Below are 20,172 nucleotides of genomic sequence, written 5' to 3' on the forward strand. Positions count from 1 at the left end.
CTCTCTTTACTTTATATGCTCAAACAGTGCCCAATTACATTGCCTAGGTTGTCCTTGAACTCACTCTGTTGCCTAGACAGGCTTTGAACTTGTGATGCTCTTGCTTCAGCTTCATTAGTACTTGAGATTACAGGCCTGCACCACAAGGCCTAGCTTCTTGTGTTGATTTCTATTTGATCTACCTTGCTGAATTGTAAACACCTCACAGGGAAAAGCATTCTTCATTCACTACACTGTGTGCCACAGCTGCTAGGTCAGAGTGAAAGCCAATATCGGAGACATATTGTTGCATTTCCTAAGTTAGAAGTACTTTAAGAATTCATTTTTTTTCTTACTCTAAAATTATCTGTCAACTTCCATCTTTCCCCTTGTAGTATGTTTTATGTTTATAATCTCTTCTCTCCACATCCATTTAAGTGTAATCAGTGGCAAGAAGAGGGTTAGAGCTCTAAAGACATTGAGATCTCTTAACATGCTGTAATTTCTCACTGCTTTCCTAGAAATTTTTCCTCGTAGTTCCCTGTTACATACTAAGTAAAGTTCAAGTGCTTGGAGTATGGCATTAAAGGCCTGCCACAGCACTGCTTCTGTACCTCTTTCCGTTGTTTTTCCTTTTACTCCATGTGTGTTGTATTCTAGTGAAGTGATTTCAGTCTTGCCTGTACATTAGAGTTACACAGGGCACTTTAAAGTAGGGTACTGATGCCTGGGTCCTACTTTTGGAGATTTTGAGTTAATGTATCTGGGGTGAGGTCTGGCTTATGAACGACTGACCAGCTGTTTTCTGAGAATTATTGATTGAGAACTTTTAGTGTTTCGTAGTCAAGGAAGTTTCAGTAGTGTTGCTTTTTGTGTACTTCATTCCAAAGATATTATGCTAATAGTATCAAATGAGAGGCTTTGAGGTGTCTGACAGCAAAGAGAGCTGTTTAATTTGGTTGAGGCAGAGTGAGGTCATCGGGTCAGAGAGCCCTTTGCATATATACTTGTTAATACCCTCTGCAAGATGTGCTACAGAACCTGCTTTTTGAGATGATATTTCAGCCACGTTTCAACTTTGAAATCACGTCTTTTTGTCTTTTCCTGATTATTCTCTCCAAACCAGACTCATCCTTACCCTAGGATTCTGTCTAGATTATCTTTTTTGTAGATACCTTTTCAATACCTGAAGTTCCCTTTTGTATATCTGTGCGCTGGTCTTTGTCTCTTTACCCCTATGCTTTGAACTTCAAGACAGCAGGGATTTTCTTGTTCGCTTCATCCATGTCTCCACTTAGTACCTAAAGAGTCCTGACAGTAGTAAGTAGAAAGTTAGTAAATACTTGAAGAATGAATAAACAGGCAGTCATATATCCATGGTTTAGGCCTTTACTAAGGTGCATGTGTTTAAATATCCATGCATGATACAATTTTAAAGTAACTTGAAGCACAATCAGCTTCTGTGTCCATGGGTCCATTTATGTGTGTTCAGCCAATTGCAGATTTAGTGGATTTTTAAGATTTGCCTGTATTGAGCACATATTTGTCCATCCTTATTTCCTAAGCAGTAAAGTATATTAAATTTATTTATATTGCATGTACGTTCTGTTAGGTGTTATAGAGATGACTTAACATAGACAGGAAGGGATATATGAGTTCTTTTCAAATCCCTTGCCCTTTTATGAATAAGAAGCATTTTCAGATTTGATGTTTGCAGAGGGTCGCAGTGTAAATCTCTTCTGGACACTGAAGAATGACTGTGCATTCTAAAGGTAACTTAGATTATTGAAACACAAATAGATAACAGTAGTTTTCTTTACCTTTACTTAACTTTACTCATGGAGTATTAAAAGAAAAAAGAAAAACAAACAAACAAAACAAGTAAAAGTAGCAGGAAGCCTGGTCACAGGGAACATTTGTGCTTTCTATGGTTAATTGGAGCAAGGTGGATCTCAGTCTATTGTATGGGACTTTCTTTTTGCTGCTTAATTTTTTGCACGTCTGTCCCAGATGTCTTTCCTCAAGGGAAAAGGGACTGATCACCTAGTGCGAGCTTTTGAAAGAGGCTTGGATGTGGAGTCCGTGTGTGAAGGAAGGCTCTTTTTTTGTGTGGAACGCACCACTCCAGCAAGAGGCAAACATTAGGCTAGATGTTGGTTTTCTCTTGGCCGAAAATTTCCAATTATTAAAGCATTGAACAAAAGTGTAGTCAAACAGGTTTGTCAAGTACATTGAGGAGTTTGTTTGGGTACTAAAAAGTAGAATTCTACTTTAATTTACCTGATGCCCAGGGCTGATGCAACAAGGAACACTGTAGCAGTTCTTAACCTTCTTAAGAAGGCGCCTGTTCTCTGTTCTCTGGAGGTATTGTTACTGCAGCTGTGTCCATGGCTCCTTGGGCCTGGCTGTCATGCTTTATTTTGAACAGGGCTTTAATGTATGTATGGGTATGAATATACTATAGCATGTGTAGTTCTCCTGACCCACTGTACATTGAGTTGTTAGGGACTGTTAGGGACTGTTCTTTTACTCCCTATGAGCCCTTGATGCTTCAGCATGACTAAGACCTTTCTACGGGCGGTACTAATCAAATTGATTTATTCCAGAATTTATTTTGAACTCTGCATACAAAGTGCTCTCCTGGTGTAGTACATTAGCAGATGTGCTGAATGCAAAAGACTCAGATGATCAGTGATCTGCTATAGCAATATTAGAAGGAGGCTAAGCTGCATCTGCATTCTCTTTTTAAATAATACTTTAAATCACACATCCTGCCAAGAATTCAGAATGGAAACTTTAATCATTGACTCACCAGTCAGGAGTTGTCCAGAATGAATTTGCATATTTTCTTGTTGTTCTGTGAGAATATATATGTCTCATTCTTTTTGAGTGATTTGACTTACCTAAATGTCAGAAATGACACATGCCAGGAAATCAAACAAACCAAATTTAAACGTGAGTAGGTCTTCTACATGGGCAGTCCTTTATAGCTGGTTCATTGATGAGCTCTAGCTCTTCTCTTCCATAACAATTTTTGCATGCCCACAAAATTTATGAAATCCCAACCACTTGGTCTGGATTGTAGCTCATTTACAGAATTATATGTCAAGTGTCTTCTCTACTGTAGCCACATGGAATGTCCTTGCTGATCATATGGCTGCCCTCATCAAGATCATGTACTTTAAAACTTTGATCTTCTGCTTGAGGTCTGTGTGTTCTATGGACCAGCAGTGTGTTCTGTGGACTCAGCATCACTTTGGAGTTTGTTCAGAGTATATGTTTTCAGGTCTAACTCCATCTGCTTTATACCAAGATTCCCAGGCAGTTGGTAAACAGATAATTCCAGCTAATCTCCTACTGTCAAGACATAAGGCTGGAATGGGTCAGTGCATAGAAGAGGGATTATCATTGGAGTAAGAGGTTATGGGCTGAGACTTTACATGGTGGTGAGAAATGAGTCCAGGACCCTGGTGAAGGCTGTTTTCAGTAGCAGGGTCAGCAAGAACAGACTTAAAGTCTACCCTGTCCTTGCAGTGCCTTCTGGACTAGCCAGGCCTGTGACTTACCTGCCCTGGCTGTCTAATAGTACTATAGCCGGAATGTATGAGAGCTGTGTATCTGGACCAATAGAAACAAATTACAGCCTTGATTTTGATCAGACTAGGTGTTCATCTCTGTGGGAAAACATTCAATGCACTGAAAGGATGTTCTGGCATCAGATAGTTGAAATTTCATGTAACTAGGGGGAGGAGAATGTAGACATTAGAAAAGGCTGTGCTACTGCTGGAAGGAAGAGAGGAAAATAAATGTTCAGAAATATAGCCATAGATGGAGATCTGTTGAAAAATAAAAATGATGATAAGCAAGAAGAAAAGAAATTAAGGGCTAACCTAACCAGATGTCCAATGCCTTTTGGCATTGAGACATGGTTTTATCTGCAAATGTGTTGGGTTGCATTCATAACTGTCTTAAGGACGTGTAGCGTCTGGCCTCCAGGTTTGACATTCTTGGGTGTGACCAAGAAGAAATAACCAAATCATGTGCCATGTCTTTCTCTATCTAGGAGATGGCTTGTTGCTTTGAGGGATTTACAGTATAGGCATCCTTAATGAGACCTTTTTAAGGACTATAAGTTGTTTTTATTTTTATTCCGGCGTCCAAAATTCTTCACTTTTGGGTATTCTCACATCATTTTGATCATATCAGCCCTGTTGGAGAGAGATAGAGGTAAATTTATTGTCATGAGGATTATTTGTCTCTATGCCTAGGTTTGAAAATTTATAATTGTTAAGTTAGCATTCAAAGGTCCCAGTGTACTTACGGAAGGAAAAAGAAACATAGTAGCTGATACCACTTGCTGTGACACTGGCAGAGAAGTGTTGAGGAGAGAAGCATTTCAAAGCTTGGTGAGCACAGGTAATCAGGTTCTCAACAAGCTTCACCCTGTTCTGTGAACGCTAAGGTTAAAGTCACCAGGGAAGTTAATTTTCCTTGCCTGCTCTTGCTGATACTCCACTTTACCCTCTCATCCTTCTTTCTGTGTTTCCTGCCCTTACTGTCTGAGTGGCTGAACATAACTGATAACATTAGTTACATTCCCTTTTCAGACTTGAGAACTGCAGTGATTTGACCTTGTATGAGTGACTGAATGTCAGGCACATGGATCATTAATCTTTCCTTGTATAATACAGCATTCTCTTGATCCCTCTTAATGCTGAAACAGTATTAAATATAATATCAAAGTTCAACTAATGGTAATAGGTGACTATCTAAGGTTTCCATTAAAGAAATACTTTTAGAAAGCTCAAAGGTAAGAAGGAGGAGCACAGTTTAATCCTTGAGGAAAGTTTTCATAAGACCTTTAGGTACAGACTGAAATAGCTTCATGAGATGTAGGGACACTGTGCCTCCCATGGGAACATTGTCCTGCATATTTTTGCATTAGCAACATGGATAGTACCATGTATTTTGTTAGGACAAATGGGGTACTTGAACGTGTTCAATTAACCAAGCTAGACAGTGGCACTTGATAGCACACTTTATCATGTAGTAAAATGGCATACCAGCGAGTTCAAAGCAGGAACCAGGACAACATTGCTTCAGCAGTATCATCAGATTTCAGTGTAGCTCATTGAGTGAAGTGTGGAGAAGTATCTTAGACAGTTCCTCTTATTGGAGGAAGTGGGGTTGGCAGCCTTTAAGATAGTCTTGTTTAAGGCCAGCCTGTCCTACAGAGCTAGTTCCAGAACAGCCAGGGATACACAGAGAAGTCCTGTCTGGACTTCCTCCCCACCCCCCCAAAAAAAGTCTTATTCAGGTTGCTGTACGTAGTGAGTTCCAGGACAGCCAGGGCGCTAAGTAGAGAGACCCTCTCTCAGGAAATCTAAACAAACAAACAAATAAATAAATAATAGCCTTGCTACCTTGCAAAAAATCTTTTATATGACGTAACATAGTTAAGTTTTCAACTTGCCTAGTGTATGAGTTAAAATGAGTGATTTGAGATGTTTCCTGGTGTTCTCCCTCTTCATTCTGACTGGTGATACTTCTCTTCTGTTTTTCATCTCTAGAGTCAGCATGATGGCATTCAGTTTTCATGTGTGGAGCGCATAGTGAAGGGATTTTAATAAAATGTCTTTGTTATTTTTTGTTTTTTTGTTGTTTTTCTAAGATTTTGCTAAAACCAAATGGCCTTTTTTTTTTTTTTTTTTGAATAGGGATGATGGCCATTTTTATTAAATCTTTTTACTGGAATATGAAACAAATACAGACAGTAAAAAGAAATAGAATAGCAATGAATTGTGTGTAGGAAAATGTATGAATAGCGATGAATTGTGTGTAGGAAAATGTATTCAACTTTCTTTTATTAAAAATTTGAAGGAAATTTTTCGTGTGTGCGGGCCTGATATGTATGCATATGTGTATGCATGTGCCAGTGGTATACAGAAGAGGCTGTCTGATCCTTTTGAACTGGAGTTAACAGGCCTTTGTCATCTGCCAGATGTGGGTGCTGGGAATGAAGCTCTGGGCCCCTGCAAGAGTAGCTAGCAGTCTTAAGCCATTTCTCCAGCCCCATCCACTACTTTTCTTAAATGTATGTCTTTATGAATAGAAAAGATGTAGTAGAAGTGCCAAGTGATGATTTATTTGTCAAAGTATGAGGGATTTTTTTTTTTGATCATTTTTGGACATGAACAATTGTCCTTTTATTAGGACTATTAATACTGATTTGGAGTTTTGTGGGTGCTAAAGGCAGTAGTTTAGCAGTGCCCATAAAGAATCAAACGCTATAATCGCACCAAGTAATTCTAACAACGAACAGTATTTCAGCATCTTTGTCTGTTTCAATGGGTTATCTGTAAATGCATTGCTCAGGGATGCGTGACCCACATCACCTATAAATTTGATTGGAAGCCAAAGAACTGGCATAGGCTGATGGATAGCAGATTAAAGTCCTGATTAACCATGTGATTCAAAGACTAGAAATATATTGTCTAAGCCAGATTCATCAGATGCAATCAGAATTTCAAGTGGTCAGATGCAATTCAAATGTGTATTGTGGCTTTTCCTCCTTGGTTGTCTTTTTCCTTCTTTCCTCAAAGCCTAAAAATACTTCTTTGTTGAATCTGCTTCTTACCCTAAAGCTGTCTGTCTGTTATTCATCAGAAAGCAGGTCGCAGTTCAGTGAGCAGAAGAAAAGATTTTAATAGAAGCTGTGCCAAGGGCTGTAATGCATCATTTTAGGGCCCTAATTACATTACAATGACAAATATCAATGGTGACAACAGCAATAACCTACATCCTTTAATGGCTGTGCTAGAAAAGGAGTTTGGGCCCCACGCCATTAGATTAGACTCAGTTTCAAAACATAGGCCATTAGAAGTGTGTGTCCACAGTATTACTGGTTGATCGCTGAAGCCCAGTGGAAAGGCCTGAAAATAAATGATGCCTCCCCAAAGCTTGGTCCTGTGGGACAAAAGAGGTGAAATTAGATGACCATGGAAGCAGCAGTGTTTCCGAGGCAACTTTAGCTTTCAAAGTGAGGAATGGCCTGCTTAATTGTATGAAATCACACAGACATACCCCACCCCCTTGCTGCCAATTAGCCTGTCCATGAAAATCTATTGGCATGACAGCATAAAGAAATTAAGAAGTCTTTTAAACAAAAGGAGACCTTTAAAGAAAAAGTTTGAAGATTTTACCTTTCATTTTCTGTTGGTGTGTATGTGAATATACATAATTTTAGTTTTAAGACTTTTGTTCTTTTTATTTTGGTGTTTTTTTGTTTTGTTTTTGCCTGAAGTAGGTGCTCAGACTTAAAATAGCTTATTAAAGCACCAAATAGCGCTCTCTCGCTCTCTCTCTTTTTTTTTTTATTTTACCAGATGAGTTAGTTTCCTCAGTAGTTTTTACTGCCTACATTATGTAGGCAAATTAAAGAACTCAGTTTTCCTACATGCCCACATATTTTTTTTTCAATCCTCCTAGCAAGGGACTATTTTATTTATGTAAACAACATAATGAGGAAAATATGCTTGGCAGATGGTTCTAAGCATAAGAATCATCAGTTTGGTCTGCCCCAAAGTCTCATTATCTTTTATCCCTATTCCCACCTAACCACCAAATGCCTTTGAGACAGGGAGCATTCAGCCTCTGTTTTCTTAACTTACCTTAGAATTTAACTCCATCACCACTGTGGAATGTTCATCCAGGTGGATAGGGGATTGGTGGTTCCCATTGCAGCTTTTCATGGTGGTTTAAGCATTCTTAAAGCATGGCTAAATGCTCCATGGGGCCAGAGCGGTAAATTAGATCAGGTCAGCACAGTGGAGTCTTGGTCACTGCTGCTTACTGCTGCTTTGCTTTGTTTGTCTCGTCAGAGTGCAGGCTGGAATAGAAAGCTTACATTGGGAGCTTCATGGTGAATTTCTGTTTTGTGTTGCCTGTTGATGTTTTTAAGGTGCTGGCATTTAAGAAATTGCATAGCTACAAAGTTAAAAGGGTTGCTGCAGAAAGAAGGGTTGTACAAGGAGTGTTGCTGTTCTGTAATGACTTGGCAAGAAAAAGAATGTTTGTGCTTCATAAAATGAACTGATTCTTGGTGAAATTTATTTTAAGAATGTCCCGGGAATAGTAATTGCTTTACATTTTCTGTCTTTTAATATTTCTTAACCTCCTCATTTTACCACCCCATTATTAAAATATGAGCAATTGTATTCACATATGTGAATATATTAAAAACTATGTCGGCTTATCACAAAGTGTTTAATGTGCCATCTGAAGATCATACTAAGGTGAACATCAGTAAAGCTCTGAACAGGTTTTTAAAGAAAACATATAAATACATTTTTTCTTTATTGTTTTAAAACCTTCATTTCCAAGTTTAGAAGAGAATTATATGTACTAGGTATATACATTTTCGTTTCTGTATTTCCAAAAAATTAAAGAATAGCTTCTGTAGTCTAACTTTTTTAACACCTGCTGATACCTGATTGTACTCTGCTGAGTGTAGAGTGCTTAGCATGCTCTGATTTCCACACTGAAAACCTTGGCTTACTGATTTAGAAACTTTTATTGTTTGAAAATATCTTACTTCTCAGCGATTAATAATTAAATCATTAAATAATTAAATCCCTTGATTGCTGCTTTTTTTTTTTTTAAAGATTTTTGTTTATTTATTATGTGTAATATGTTTTGTCTGCATGTACACCTGCACACCAGAAGAGGGCACCAGATCTCATCATAGATGGTTGGGAGCCACGATTTTGTTGCTGGGAATTGAACTCAGGACTTCTAGAAGAACAGCTCTTTCTGAGCCATCTCTCTAGCCCACTTTTTTTTTTTTTTTATGGTTTCAGAAGATTGGGAATTAAGTATAAAAAGCAGTGTTTACAAGCAAAGGCTGCCAGTTACAGCAGCACAGGGCTAAGATTCAACCACTCTGGAGGTTGAGACATTCAGGTCGTTAAGTTTAAGCAAGAGAGGGTAGGGAGCAGAGATATTTTTACATAGCTATAGAAATACAATCATGTGGTTATAGAACAGTTAGGATAAAAAAATTGTGTGCTATCCCATTAAATAAAGACTTGGGGTTTTATGAAAACATTAGATTAGGCAAGGGTCCTTCTGTTGAAGGCTTTTGAAAACTGGTTTCTAGTCATGGATATTAAATTTATTTCTTATTATTCTGGTACTTGGAGATTAAATTTTAAGATGAATGCTGTTTAATAAATCCTGCTGCTAATATGACTCTGTTGTCACTGCCTCCTTTTAATGGACTTGCTGAGAAGGTAGTTTTCCTCTTCCTTAGACACTGTCAGCCAGAGTACAAAGTGTCTTTTAATATCATCTGGTAAATACTTTGAGAATATATAACCACCTGACTGTTTTCATATATTGTGTTTTCTCTCTCTCTCTCTCTCTCTTTTTTTTTTGCAGGCAGAAATTGTTAAACGCCTAAATGCTATCTGTGCACAGGTCATTCCTTTCCTGTCCCAAGAGGTAAGATCTGATGGCTAGAAGTTGTTGCGATTTTATTGATTTTGCAGATAGGGATTATAAACCTGATTCTGGCCTTGTCATTTTCTTGATGTCCATATTTCACATTTCTAAAATACAATGCTCTCATTTCAACTTCTGAACTTATTAATATTCAGTATAATGTAACTTAAGTATGTTTATTAATGGGATGTTTTCTGTTAAGTAAAATTTAATTTTTAAAAAGTATTTTGTTGTCATTAATTCAAATAGTGTTGCTCAGCATTATACATAGTGCTATGTAATCATAGAGACTGTAAAAGCAAGATGAGAACTTGATCTGTACATTTGTTATGGAGCATTTAGACTGAGCAAAAGAGTCAGATAAAAAGGCTTCACCTAGTGAATAAATTAATGGGACTTTTGGTTGCTGCTTTGTAAAAGTTACTTTTTGTTACTTGATTAATTCTTTATGTTGTCTATGTATTTAGAGAAAACATCCCAGGTAAATCCAGTGCTCTCATTTCTGTGTCACTTTAGGTCTTGCTGATAGGGGCCTTTTTATGTGGCCAATGCCTGACAGGTGGCTCACTAATTTTGTTTTGCTCACTACCAGGAAAAGTACATACTGTTAAAAATTCAAGCAGGTTACAGGGGTCTGCCTTTCTAGAGCTTGGTGGATTCCTTGTGTCCTCATCTCCCCTTACTTTGCTTATTTGTTTACTTTGGGTAGGTAGAAAGTTTAAATGAGATTACTGGAAAAAGATGGTTTTGCTTTTGGATTACTGAATCCTTAATTTTTTCTGGTATGATGAGCTGTAAGTAGAAAGAACTATTTCTAAAGTCTTGTGGCCACAAAGTACTTGGTACTTTGGTTTTCTCCTTCCTCCTGCTGTGTTCTGTCTGTCACTGCTTTTCAGAACAGCTGTTCACATACTTGTCTAACAATGGCATGTGCTGGGATTGGTCACAAACCTGTACTTTGAATTTGTACATGCATTACTGATGTGTGGATTTCTGTATGACATATTTTGTCCAAACCAGGTTTAGATACGTGTAAGTATTAGGTTGAAGAAGGGCACACTCTTACTCACAAACCTTGCTACTTTCTAATGTACATGCTGGGTTTTACCCCATTAGCTATGACCATTACACCTCATTATCCTCAAACTATGTCTTCTTAATATGTGCCTATGACTGGATTAGGTGCATTTTGACTGAGAATGTTAAGGAGCATATTTGCATTTCTTTCTTTCCTTCTTTATTTCTTATTTTAAGATTTCTTTATTTTTATTAATGTTTGCGTGTGCTTCCATGTGTGTATGTATGCTACATATGTGTTTGGTGCCTGCAGAGATTAGAAGAGGGCAGTAGATCCCTAAAATGGAGTTACAGATGGGTATAAGCCAACAGGTGAGTGCTGGAAACAAGACCCAGTTCTTCCATCAGAGAAACAAGTGTTCTTAATATTCAGCCATCTCTCTAGCCTGTCTTTTCATTTCTTTGGAAAGCTTGACTATTGTCCTTGCCTAAATTAGTGAGTGGCTCTTACTTTTAAGAAGTTCTACTTGTAGAGATAAAGAGTGAGAATACTTGACCCTCAAAGCTGTAACCAGTCTAGAATGTGACACACAAAGGATTTATCCCCAGGTGTGGTGTTTGTGTTTGGGCCTCAGCATTTCTGCAGAGTCTGTGGATCCTTTCAGAATTGGAAGGTGGTCTTGGGGTACTAATATATTATTTCCCCACATGACTCCTATTGTTTGTGTGAGCAGGCCTAGTAGGAACAGGATGTGTTAATGGTGGCAGGACTGAGCAAGACTGGACTAGAATTAATTGGTTGAGGATGTTGTACCCTGTAGAGGAAAGCCATGGGGGAGGTTTTGGTAACTCCTTTTCTTCCCTTCTAGGCTAGGAGGGTAGATAACCATTCTTTCAACCTTTAATTGTTTGCTTGATTTCAGATTTTAAGTACACATAATGACCCTACATCACAGTTTCCTAAACCCTAATTCTGTGTATTCTTCTTCTTTTTCATTTTCTAATTTCTAAGATGGAGTATGTCTCTTAAAACAAGCCACAAATGTGTTTATTGTCATTGTTCAGGATCTCATTTGTTTTTGAGGTTGAACACTGTCTGTCTTGTTTCCTCTTTAGGGTATTCTGTAAGCAGATACCTCACTTTTTCCCTGAGGCCAGATGGACCTTAATCTGAAGGGCGGGGGTGGGGAGGAGGATTTTGGGGGAAGGGAGAGGCAGCAGGTTATTAGACAAAGAAGGATTCTATTTCCTGTCTCTTCAGAGGCAGAAAAACCACTCTTGCATGGCAGCGGGCATCACTTAGTGCCAGGACTGAAGGCTCTTAATCTGATCTTTTAACACCACCTCTCTGTGTGACAGTGTTGGCTGCCAGAAAGGGTAGCTGTGGCATTAGAATTTATTTTTAAATGTTTTTATTTAAGAATTAAATGAGTCTATCTGGAAAAAAAAAAAAAAAAGGTGTTCCATGGAGACTTGAGCACAAGCTACAACACAGCAACTTTAGGTGTTTTGATCATCTGAAAGTAAAGTCTGACAGAAACAGGAGGTAAATTTATATACGTCTAGATTTTCTGCCTTTAATTTAGCTTTGTGTGTGATTGGTTTTGCTTATGTATAGTTTATTATTTTTTACTCCTAACTTGACAAAAAATGTAGTAGATTACAGTGAATAAATAAATTTGGTTGGTTTTAACTATGAAATCTTTCTTTAGAAATCAAGTTTTAGCTCAAATATATTTGAAGTTGATCTATATCTGTAGCTGTCTATCGTCTGTCTGTCTGTCTGTCTATCTATCTATCTATCTATCTATCTATCTATCTTTTTTTGGTTTTTCGAGACACGGTTTCTTTCTATGTAACCTTGGCTGTCCTAGACTCGCTTTGCAGACAAGTCTGGCCTTGAACTCACAGTTATCTGTAGTTTTAAAATTACAGAAAAATCGTTTTTTTAAAAATATATTTCACTACAACATTAAAAACATTTAAAAAATGCACATACACAGCTACTACTGAAGTCCTAGATATCAAAGATAGTACCACTTCTTGGTATTAAAAGTGAATAACTATTTATTAGATTTTAGAACTTCACAGGATTCCTAATACCAGAATTTAGAAACCTTGAATTCTTATCTGTCTGAATCTTTTCTTTCCCCCACTTTTGGCTGTTAGACTACTCTGTACTTAAGTATTTTGTATATTTATTTGGACTTTCTACATTGCATTTAAGAAGTAGACTATGACACATAGTTAGAAATAGTGGTCATATGAATTCATTAGAATTCATTTGTTCTTTCTGATGTGATGGGAAAACAACCTTTCTAGGTATGTGATAGAGAAGTATTGTCCATGCCATTTATTTTAGCACATGGGTACTGGATCTTTTTGAATCACATTTTGCATGTATAAAATAATTGTGAAATGAAAATTAAAAAATGTGTTCAGTCACTTTCTTACTAGGCCTTAGGGAGGAAAGGAACAAAATACAGTGGTTACATACACTGGCTGCAGTGTTATTGCTTCGCTATGGCTCCACATCAACTTCTCATTTTGCTTGTTCACTTTTTAAGAAGTCAATGGCTTGTGGTAACATGGTTTGATGTAGGTGAGCTTGGCTGAAATCACTAGAGAACCTCTGGTAGGCAGGCAAACAGAGACACCCCTAAGACCATGTAAGGAGAACATTTGTGTGTGTCCAGCAGCCTGTATCACATAAGTCTGTATCCCAGTTGGGGTCAGTTTGTCAGTCTTGGGAATTAATGGGTTCCAATACATTCTATGCAGAGGATGTCCTGAAGCTTGTAATGCACATGCATTGGGGTTTCTTCAGAAGATTTGGTCAGATTTCTGAATTTTACATTTAGGTGTGTGCAAGGTAAATATTTAAAATATTTTCTTTCGCTTCAAAACCCTGAGCTCTCAGAATTTCTCCTGTGTTTTTTGGTTGACTAATTATCTTGCTTTACCTGATTATGTGTTTTAATGACAATTGAGTGACAAAATGGTAGCATTATGATCTGTTTGACCCTAGGAAATAAAAGATGAGTCTCAGGAGGTAATTTTCTATTTTTCCTGAAGGGTTTATTTAAATGTGGGCTTCCCTCCAGAGGCAGCATTGGTAGCCTTGTATGCATGTTTCCAAGATTAATGTATATTTGAAAAACCTATCTTTGAGTGAAGATAAACTTGTAAAGTACTCTGAGTATAAGCAGGGTTGCATTGTCTAATACAGGAGTAGTTATGTCAGTATAATTAAAGCTTAAGAAAAAGTAAGAACGACTTTCTCAGTTACACTAGCCACATTTCAAGAACTCAGTGCTTATTCATTTGTGGTTGGTGGCTGACATATTATTAGTACAAATAGTGTGACTATTACAGAAGGTTCTTTTGGAAAGCAGTGAACCATAGAGCTTGGGTTTACCAATAAAACAAATTCCATGTCCTTCTGTGAAGAAGGGAGGAGGTAAGGCAAAATGATGAGTAGGGAAAGACTTGGACAGCTTTTCCAAAGTGTTTCTAAGAACTTATTTTTTATATTATTTTACCTTTTAGTTATTCTACAGAGTAGCAGGTTTCTTTATGGTATTTTTATACATACTGAGTTTTGGTTGAATTCCCTTCTCCCATCTTTCTGACCCCAGTCCTCCTTAAAGCCTTCCCTTCCTAGTATTCTCCCTTCCACTTCATATCACCTGTGTTGTTGTCCACCCCACTACACACATTAAAGCCTTCCTTACTTTTTCACAGTCCTCTTTTTGTTTCTTGGTCTCTACATACATTCCACATAAGTACACTATATAAAACTAAGAGACTGGGATCTGCATGTGAGAGGAAAAAAAAATAAGATGTTTTTAGGAGCCTGGGTTACCTCAATATTTTTCTAGTTCTATCCATGTCCTTAGACATTTCATTTTACAACATTTGAATAAAATTCCATTAGTATATATTTAGTGTAGTTTCATTATCTATTCATCTAGTGATGGATGAGAGCAACAGTGATCATGGATATGATGGTATCTCTGTCGTAAGATAGAGTCCTGTGTGGGTGTGTTGTTTAATGGTAGTTCTGTTTGTTGTTTTTGAGAAACCTCACCCTGTTCTCCATAGTGGCTACTAGTTTACTCTTCTGTTAACATAGAATGAGGCTCTCTTTTACCATATCCTTGTCAGAATTTTTGTCAGCCATTTTGCCAGAGTGAAATGGAGTCTCAAAGTAGCTCTAATTTGCATTTCTTTGGTGGCTAAGGATGTTGAACACTTACAAATATTGGCATTTTGTATGTCTTCTTTTGAGAATTCTGTTTAGATCTATAGGCTTTGATTCTACGTTTCAAGTAAAAATTGATAAGTTTGGTAGGCTGTGTGTATGTATTCACCACCTGAACTGTGTCTTTAAGTAGTTTAGTTTACCAAATGTTGGGTGCTGATTATGTTTTATAATATTTAATTTTTTGTGAAACAGTTTTGGAATACTATTTAGGACAGGCTGATTTGGAGGATCTGCTTATATTTAAATTGCAAATATGCCTGTAAACTTAGTAAGAATATTTTAGTAGACAAAGTAGGATTTCAATGAGACTTAGAAAGCATGGAGTGATATTTTCACTTGAACTTGATCTGCTCAGTTGCACCTGGAATGTTGTGTTCTATGAATAGTGAGTATGACCTGAAGAATGAATGATCGTAAAGCCATTGAATGACCTAAGAATGTTTAAGCTGAAGGGAAATAAGTTGAAAACCTTTTCTATTGTTTTCAGATGCTTGAAGCAGAGGCAAATATGGAGAAAAAACTTGGGCCAGGGGGAAGTTTTGGGGAAGTAGATTTTAAGTTATTAGGGCTCATTATCTACCAGTAGAAAAAGCTTATTAGTATCATGAGTTCTTTTCAGAGAATAACTGACAACTGGTTAGAAAGTTACACAGGACCGTCAACTATTGAATATACTAATGGTTTGTCCTGTGGTTGGTACCGCAGTTCTACCATACCAGCCCAGACAATATTTGGAAATTGGTGTGCAGAGTCTTGTTTGATACTTAACAAAACCTGGTATTTGTGTTGCAGAATCTCTTAAAGTTCTTTCTAGGTCACGGCAAATGAGTGATGTTTATCTATATGTAGTTAATGATTCTTATTAGGAAGGACATTTGGTCTTAAGTTCTGACAAAAATATCTTTCCCCTGGAATATTGCATGGCTCCCTAGCTGTTTTCCTTGAACCTGTCCTTATTTCAGTAAAACATTATTACTAAAATTCAGAACTGATAGTATTCAGCTGCTACAAACATTTTAATACCGGCTCACTTTCTACCAGAATAAAGCACAGCTGTTTTTCGTGTCATGCAAAGCCCTACACTGTTGGGCATCTTCCATTTTTACAGCTTTTATTTCTACCAATAGGTGGTTCTTAGAAAATGCCTCTGCCATACTCCTCTGTTCCATGTGTCTGCCTTTGTTGTTGTGAATGCCTCATCCACTTTAAAGAGATTTTGCCTGCCCCGAAGGCCCAATACATCCTACCCTGCCTTCAGTGGGGTTCCACAACTCACTCTCCCCCAGTAACTCGTAGCTAGCTAGCTGGCTTTCTATATTTCCTCCTTCCTTTCTTCCTTCCTTCCTTCCTTCCTTCCTTCCTTCCTTCCTTCCTTCCTTCCTTCCTTCCTTCCTCTCTTTTTTTCCTTTCCTTTTTTGGATTCATATTTTTTTAATTTCATTTTTTAATATTAATTACAGTTTATTCACTTTGTATCCCAGCTGTAGCACCCTCCTTCATTCCCATTCCCTCCCAATTGCACCGTCCCTCCCTCATCTCCTCCATGCAACTCCCCAAGTCCATTTATTAGGGGAGGTCCTCCTCTTCATCCATCTGACCCTGGCCTATCAGGTCTCATCAGGACTGTCTGCATTGTCTTCCTCTATGGCCTGGTAAGCGGCTCCTCCCTTAGGGGAAGGTGATCAAAGAGCCAGCCACTGAGTTCTTGTTAGATACAGCCCCTGTTCCCCTTACTAGGGAACCCATTTGGAGATTGAGCTGCCATGAGCTACATCTGTGCAGTTGCTCTAGTTTATCTCCATGAATGGCCCTTGGTTGGAGTATCAGTCTCAGAAAAGACTCCTAGGCCCAGATTTTTTGGTTCTGTTGCTCTCATTGTGGAACTCCTGTACCCTCCAGATCTTTCTTTCTTCCCCTTCTTTCATCAGATTCCCTGCACTCTGCCCAAAGTTTGGCTATGAGTCACAGCATCTGCTTTGATACCATGCAGGGTAGAGTCTTTCAGAGACCCTCTGTGGTAGGCTCCTGTCCTGTTTCCAGTTTTCTCCCTCTTCTAATGTCTGTCCCCTTTGCCTTTTCTGAGTGAGGATTGATCATCTTATCCAGGGTCCTCCTTCTTGCTTAGCTTCTTTAGGTACTGGAGAGGATGTGGAGAAAGGGGAACCCTCCTCCATTTCTGGTGGGAATGTAAACTTGTACAACCACTTTGGAAATCAGTCTGGTGCTTTCTCAGACAATTAGGAATAGCGCTTCCTCAAGACCCAGCTATACTGCTCCTGGGCATATATCCAAAATATGCTCAAGTATACAAGGACATTTGCTCAACCATGTTTGTAGCAGCTTTATTCGTAATAGCCAGAACCTGGAAACAACCCAGATGTCCCTCAATGGAGGAAATGATACAGAAACTGTGGTACATTTCACAGTGGAATACTACTCAGCAATTAAAAACAAGGAAATCATGAAATTTGCAGGCAAATGTTGGGATCTAGCAAAAATCATCCTGAGTGAGATATCCCAGAAGCAGAAATACACATGGTATATACTCACTTATACTAAAATCTGAACACCTAAAGAAGCTCTTTTTCTTGAGAGAGGCAGTCTTTCAACTTCACAGACCTTTGCCAAGCACCACCTTTTGCCAGTTTTCTTTTTCTTTTCTTTCTTTTTTTTCCCCCTCTCATTCCTCATCCATAGAAGTCCTCCCAGTCTTAGGTCAGCTTCCTTAGGGTCTCTTCCTCTAGTATTTATATTTCCTTGATCAATGATTGCATAACATCCTCTAATTTTCTTTCGGAAATTATTCCTCAGTGGTTATTAGAGCTTTTTGAGTATTAATTCCCCATCTTTCTTCATAGAGTTTTTAAAATTTAGATTTATCTATTTATTTTTCCATCTATGAAAGTTCCGTCTGCATGTATGCATATATGTATACCACACACATGAATTGCCGTGGAGGCCAGAAAATAATATTGGAGCCCCTGGAACTGAAGTGATTGTGAGAAACGTGTGTGTTGGGAATCAAACCTAGTTCCTCTGCAAGAGTAAATGCGCACTTAACTTCAGAGCTGTCTCTCTAGATCCTTTCGTAGAACTTAAACTGTGAGACCAGGAGGTATGGTCTATGTTGGAATAATGTTAACTTCAGTACCTGCTCCACATTAGGTACTTTACACATATTTTAATAAATGAATGAAAACAAAGGTGTTCCTGATTCCCTCCTAAAGCTTCTTCTGATTTACTTGTGCCTTGTCTTTGGTTTGTGTATGGAATGAGCATGGGAAGTCTTACTTTTTCGTCTGCCTCCACAGCTAGGGCTGTTGATCATAAGAATCCTAACCGTCTTTGCATTTCTGCCAGTATTCTTTCTGCTCATAGATATGGAGTAATTTAAATTTTTTTTAAGTTGTGACAATTTTTATTACTACTTTTCTCATTAGCACCACATCTCTTGGCTGCCTCAAGATACTATTATGAGCATTACTATTCCTTCTGAAAGAGATATTTTAAAAACCTAATGCACATCCTGTTCATAAAAGTGTTTTCTTCCATAAGTTATATTGGACCTACATGGGCTTTTATAATTTTAATTTCATGGAAAAAAATTCAATCCCTTTTTTAACCCAATATTAAAAAAATTGTAACATTGAAAAATAATAGAAAAGTAATTTAGTGTCCTGTTTTTTTGCCCCCCCCCCCCGCATCACCTTTATTCTTTAAATCATGGCATTTTTATGTATACCATAAGTTCATTTTATCTTATGTGTAATTCAGTGGTTTTCAGTAACTGGAGTTATAAAATTATTTCTACAATATAGTTTATTTTTAAAGAATATAAGTTTCAACATTCTAGGAATAAGTAATTAGGCATTTTTTTCTTTTTAAATCCTAAACATTCCTTTTGGCTTGTTAGTATTTTCTCAGTGATATTTTGTTTGGTAGGACTGGTAAAAATCAAGAAAAAGCTGTTCCCTTCTACCCACTGGCTGGGGTAACTAAAGTGGTTATTAGAAAGGATAAGCCCAGAGTGAAACTGGAAATAAAATGAGAGTGGAGTGGGAGTAAATGGAAGGGGAAGGCAGTATAATGGGAAAGCCATCAGCAATCTAAGAAAATGTTGACACACATTATGCATTTTCTGAGCCAGGGAACTTATTTGGTACAATCTGAGAATGAGAAAAAAATTTACATTCTGCGTTTTAATGTTCACACTGCCTGGTAGGTGTGTCCAGTTTGTAGGGTGATGTGTTCACCGTGTTGTGGCATGAGTCATGGTAACTGGTACTTTTAGAGCTCACAGGAGAGGGTGGCATTGTTTGCCTGAGGAAGCTTCTCTTCAAAAGGTCCTTAAACAGTGAATGTTTCATTTGCTGTGAGCAGAGATAGGGAAGTTGAATTCCAGTCTGCAGGTAAAGTCCAGAAACACCATAAGCTCGTAGCTCTTTGCTATCAAAGCAGACCAGCCAAGTCGAGGCTTATGTTTTTTTTTTTTTTTTTAAACTTTAAAAAAACTTTTATTGATTCTTCTTAAATTTACCTCGTGCACACCCAATCCCAATCATTTTCCCATTTCATTGTATTTGCTTCCCAACCTTGCAACCTATCCCGAAATGGGAAAAAAGAGGGAACGAAAACAACAGACATCTCACTGTGGAAGCTGCAGCGTGTCATGGTGTGTCCCACAGTATATTCTTTTGGCCTTTTTTTTTTTTTTCTCTGTGTAGCCTTGGCTGTTCTGGAACTTACTCTAAGACGTGGAGGGGACAGGAGCTGCACAAGAGAGCAAAAGAACTAAAAAATCTGGGCCCAGGGGTCTTTTCTGAGATTGATACTCCAACCAAGGACAATTCATGGAGATAACCTAGAACCCTTGCACAGAGGTAGCCCACGGCAGCTCAGTGTCCAAGAGGGTACCCTAGTAAGGGGAACAGGGACTGTCTCTGACATGGCTTCCATTTTTATATTAGCTTCCTAACAGGTTGCTGTCATATTTGATGGCAGGTCAGTAAATTGAGTTTCTTAAAAAATGCACTTGATTTTAATGCCATAGCACCTTGCTGCCTGAGGTAGCTTTGCCTGTCTTAGTAGTTGGGATACATTTTATGCAGTCCTTATGCTAGAGAGGCCTTATGTAGATATGTTTAATATCTCTGTCTTATGTAATTGTTTTTTGAATATTCAGTAGACATGATATGTTTAGACACATGGTATGCTAAGAGTTTGGACACTTTGGTAAGTGAATGAATGCATGAATAGAGCGAATGCATTGTGAATGAGTGTAAATGTTATTCTTTATTTCACTTGCTTGGAAATTTTAAGCAGCCATTGTTGAATGTCACAAGTAAAAGGTGGAAAGTTTGTAGCAATTTCTGCACATAATCATGGATAGAGGAAGCTGGCAAGATGGC

At 37.9% G+C, this 20,172-nt stretch overlaps 1 protein-coding gene across 5 annotated transcripts in view; it reads left to right on the top strand.

The window, feature by feature from the left end:
* Tle4 (TLE family member 4, transcriptional corepressor) overlaps positions 1-20,172 on the top strand; it is a gene marked incomplete at its 5' end in the record, with an annotated part of 126,135 nt that overhangs the window by 20,793 nt on the left and 85,170 nt on the right. For all 5 annotated transcript variants that reach the window (XM_055613768.1, XM_055613770.1, XM_055613769.1 and 2 more), the window contains 1 exon segment: positions 9,418-9,480. In XM_055613768.1, the coding sequence (XP_055469743.1) occupies positions 9,418-9,480 (63 nt within the window).

This window comes from Psammomys obesus, unplaced genomic scaffold (genome assembly GCF_907164565.1).
Source record: "Psammomys obesus unplaced genomic scaffold, mPsaObe1.curated_primary_1811, whole genome shotgun sequence".
Taxonomy (NCBI): Eukaryota; Metazoa; Chordata; class Mammalia; order Rodentia; family Muridae; genus Psammomys; species Psammomys obesus.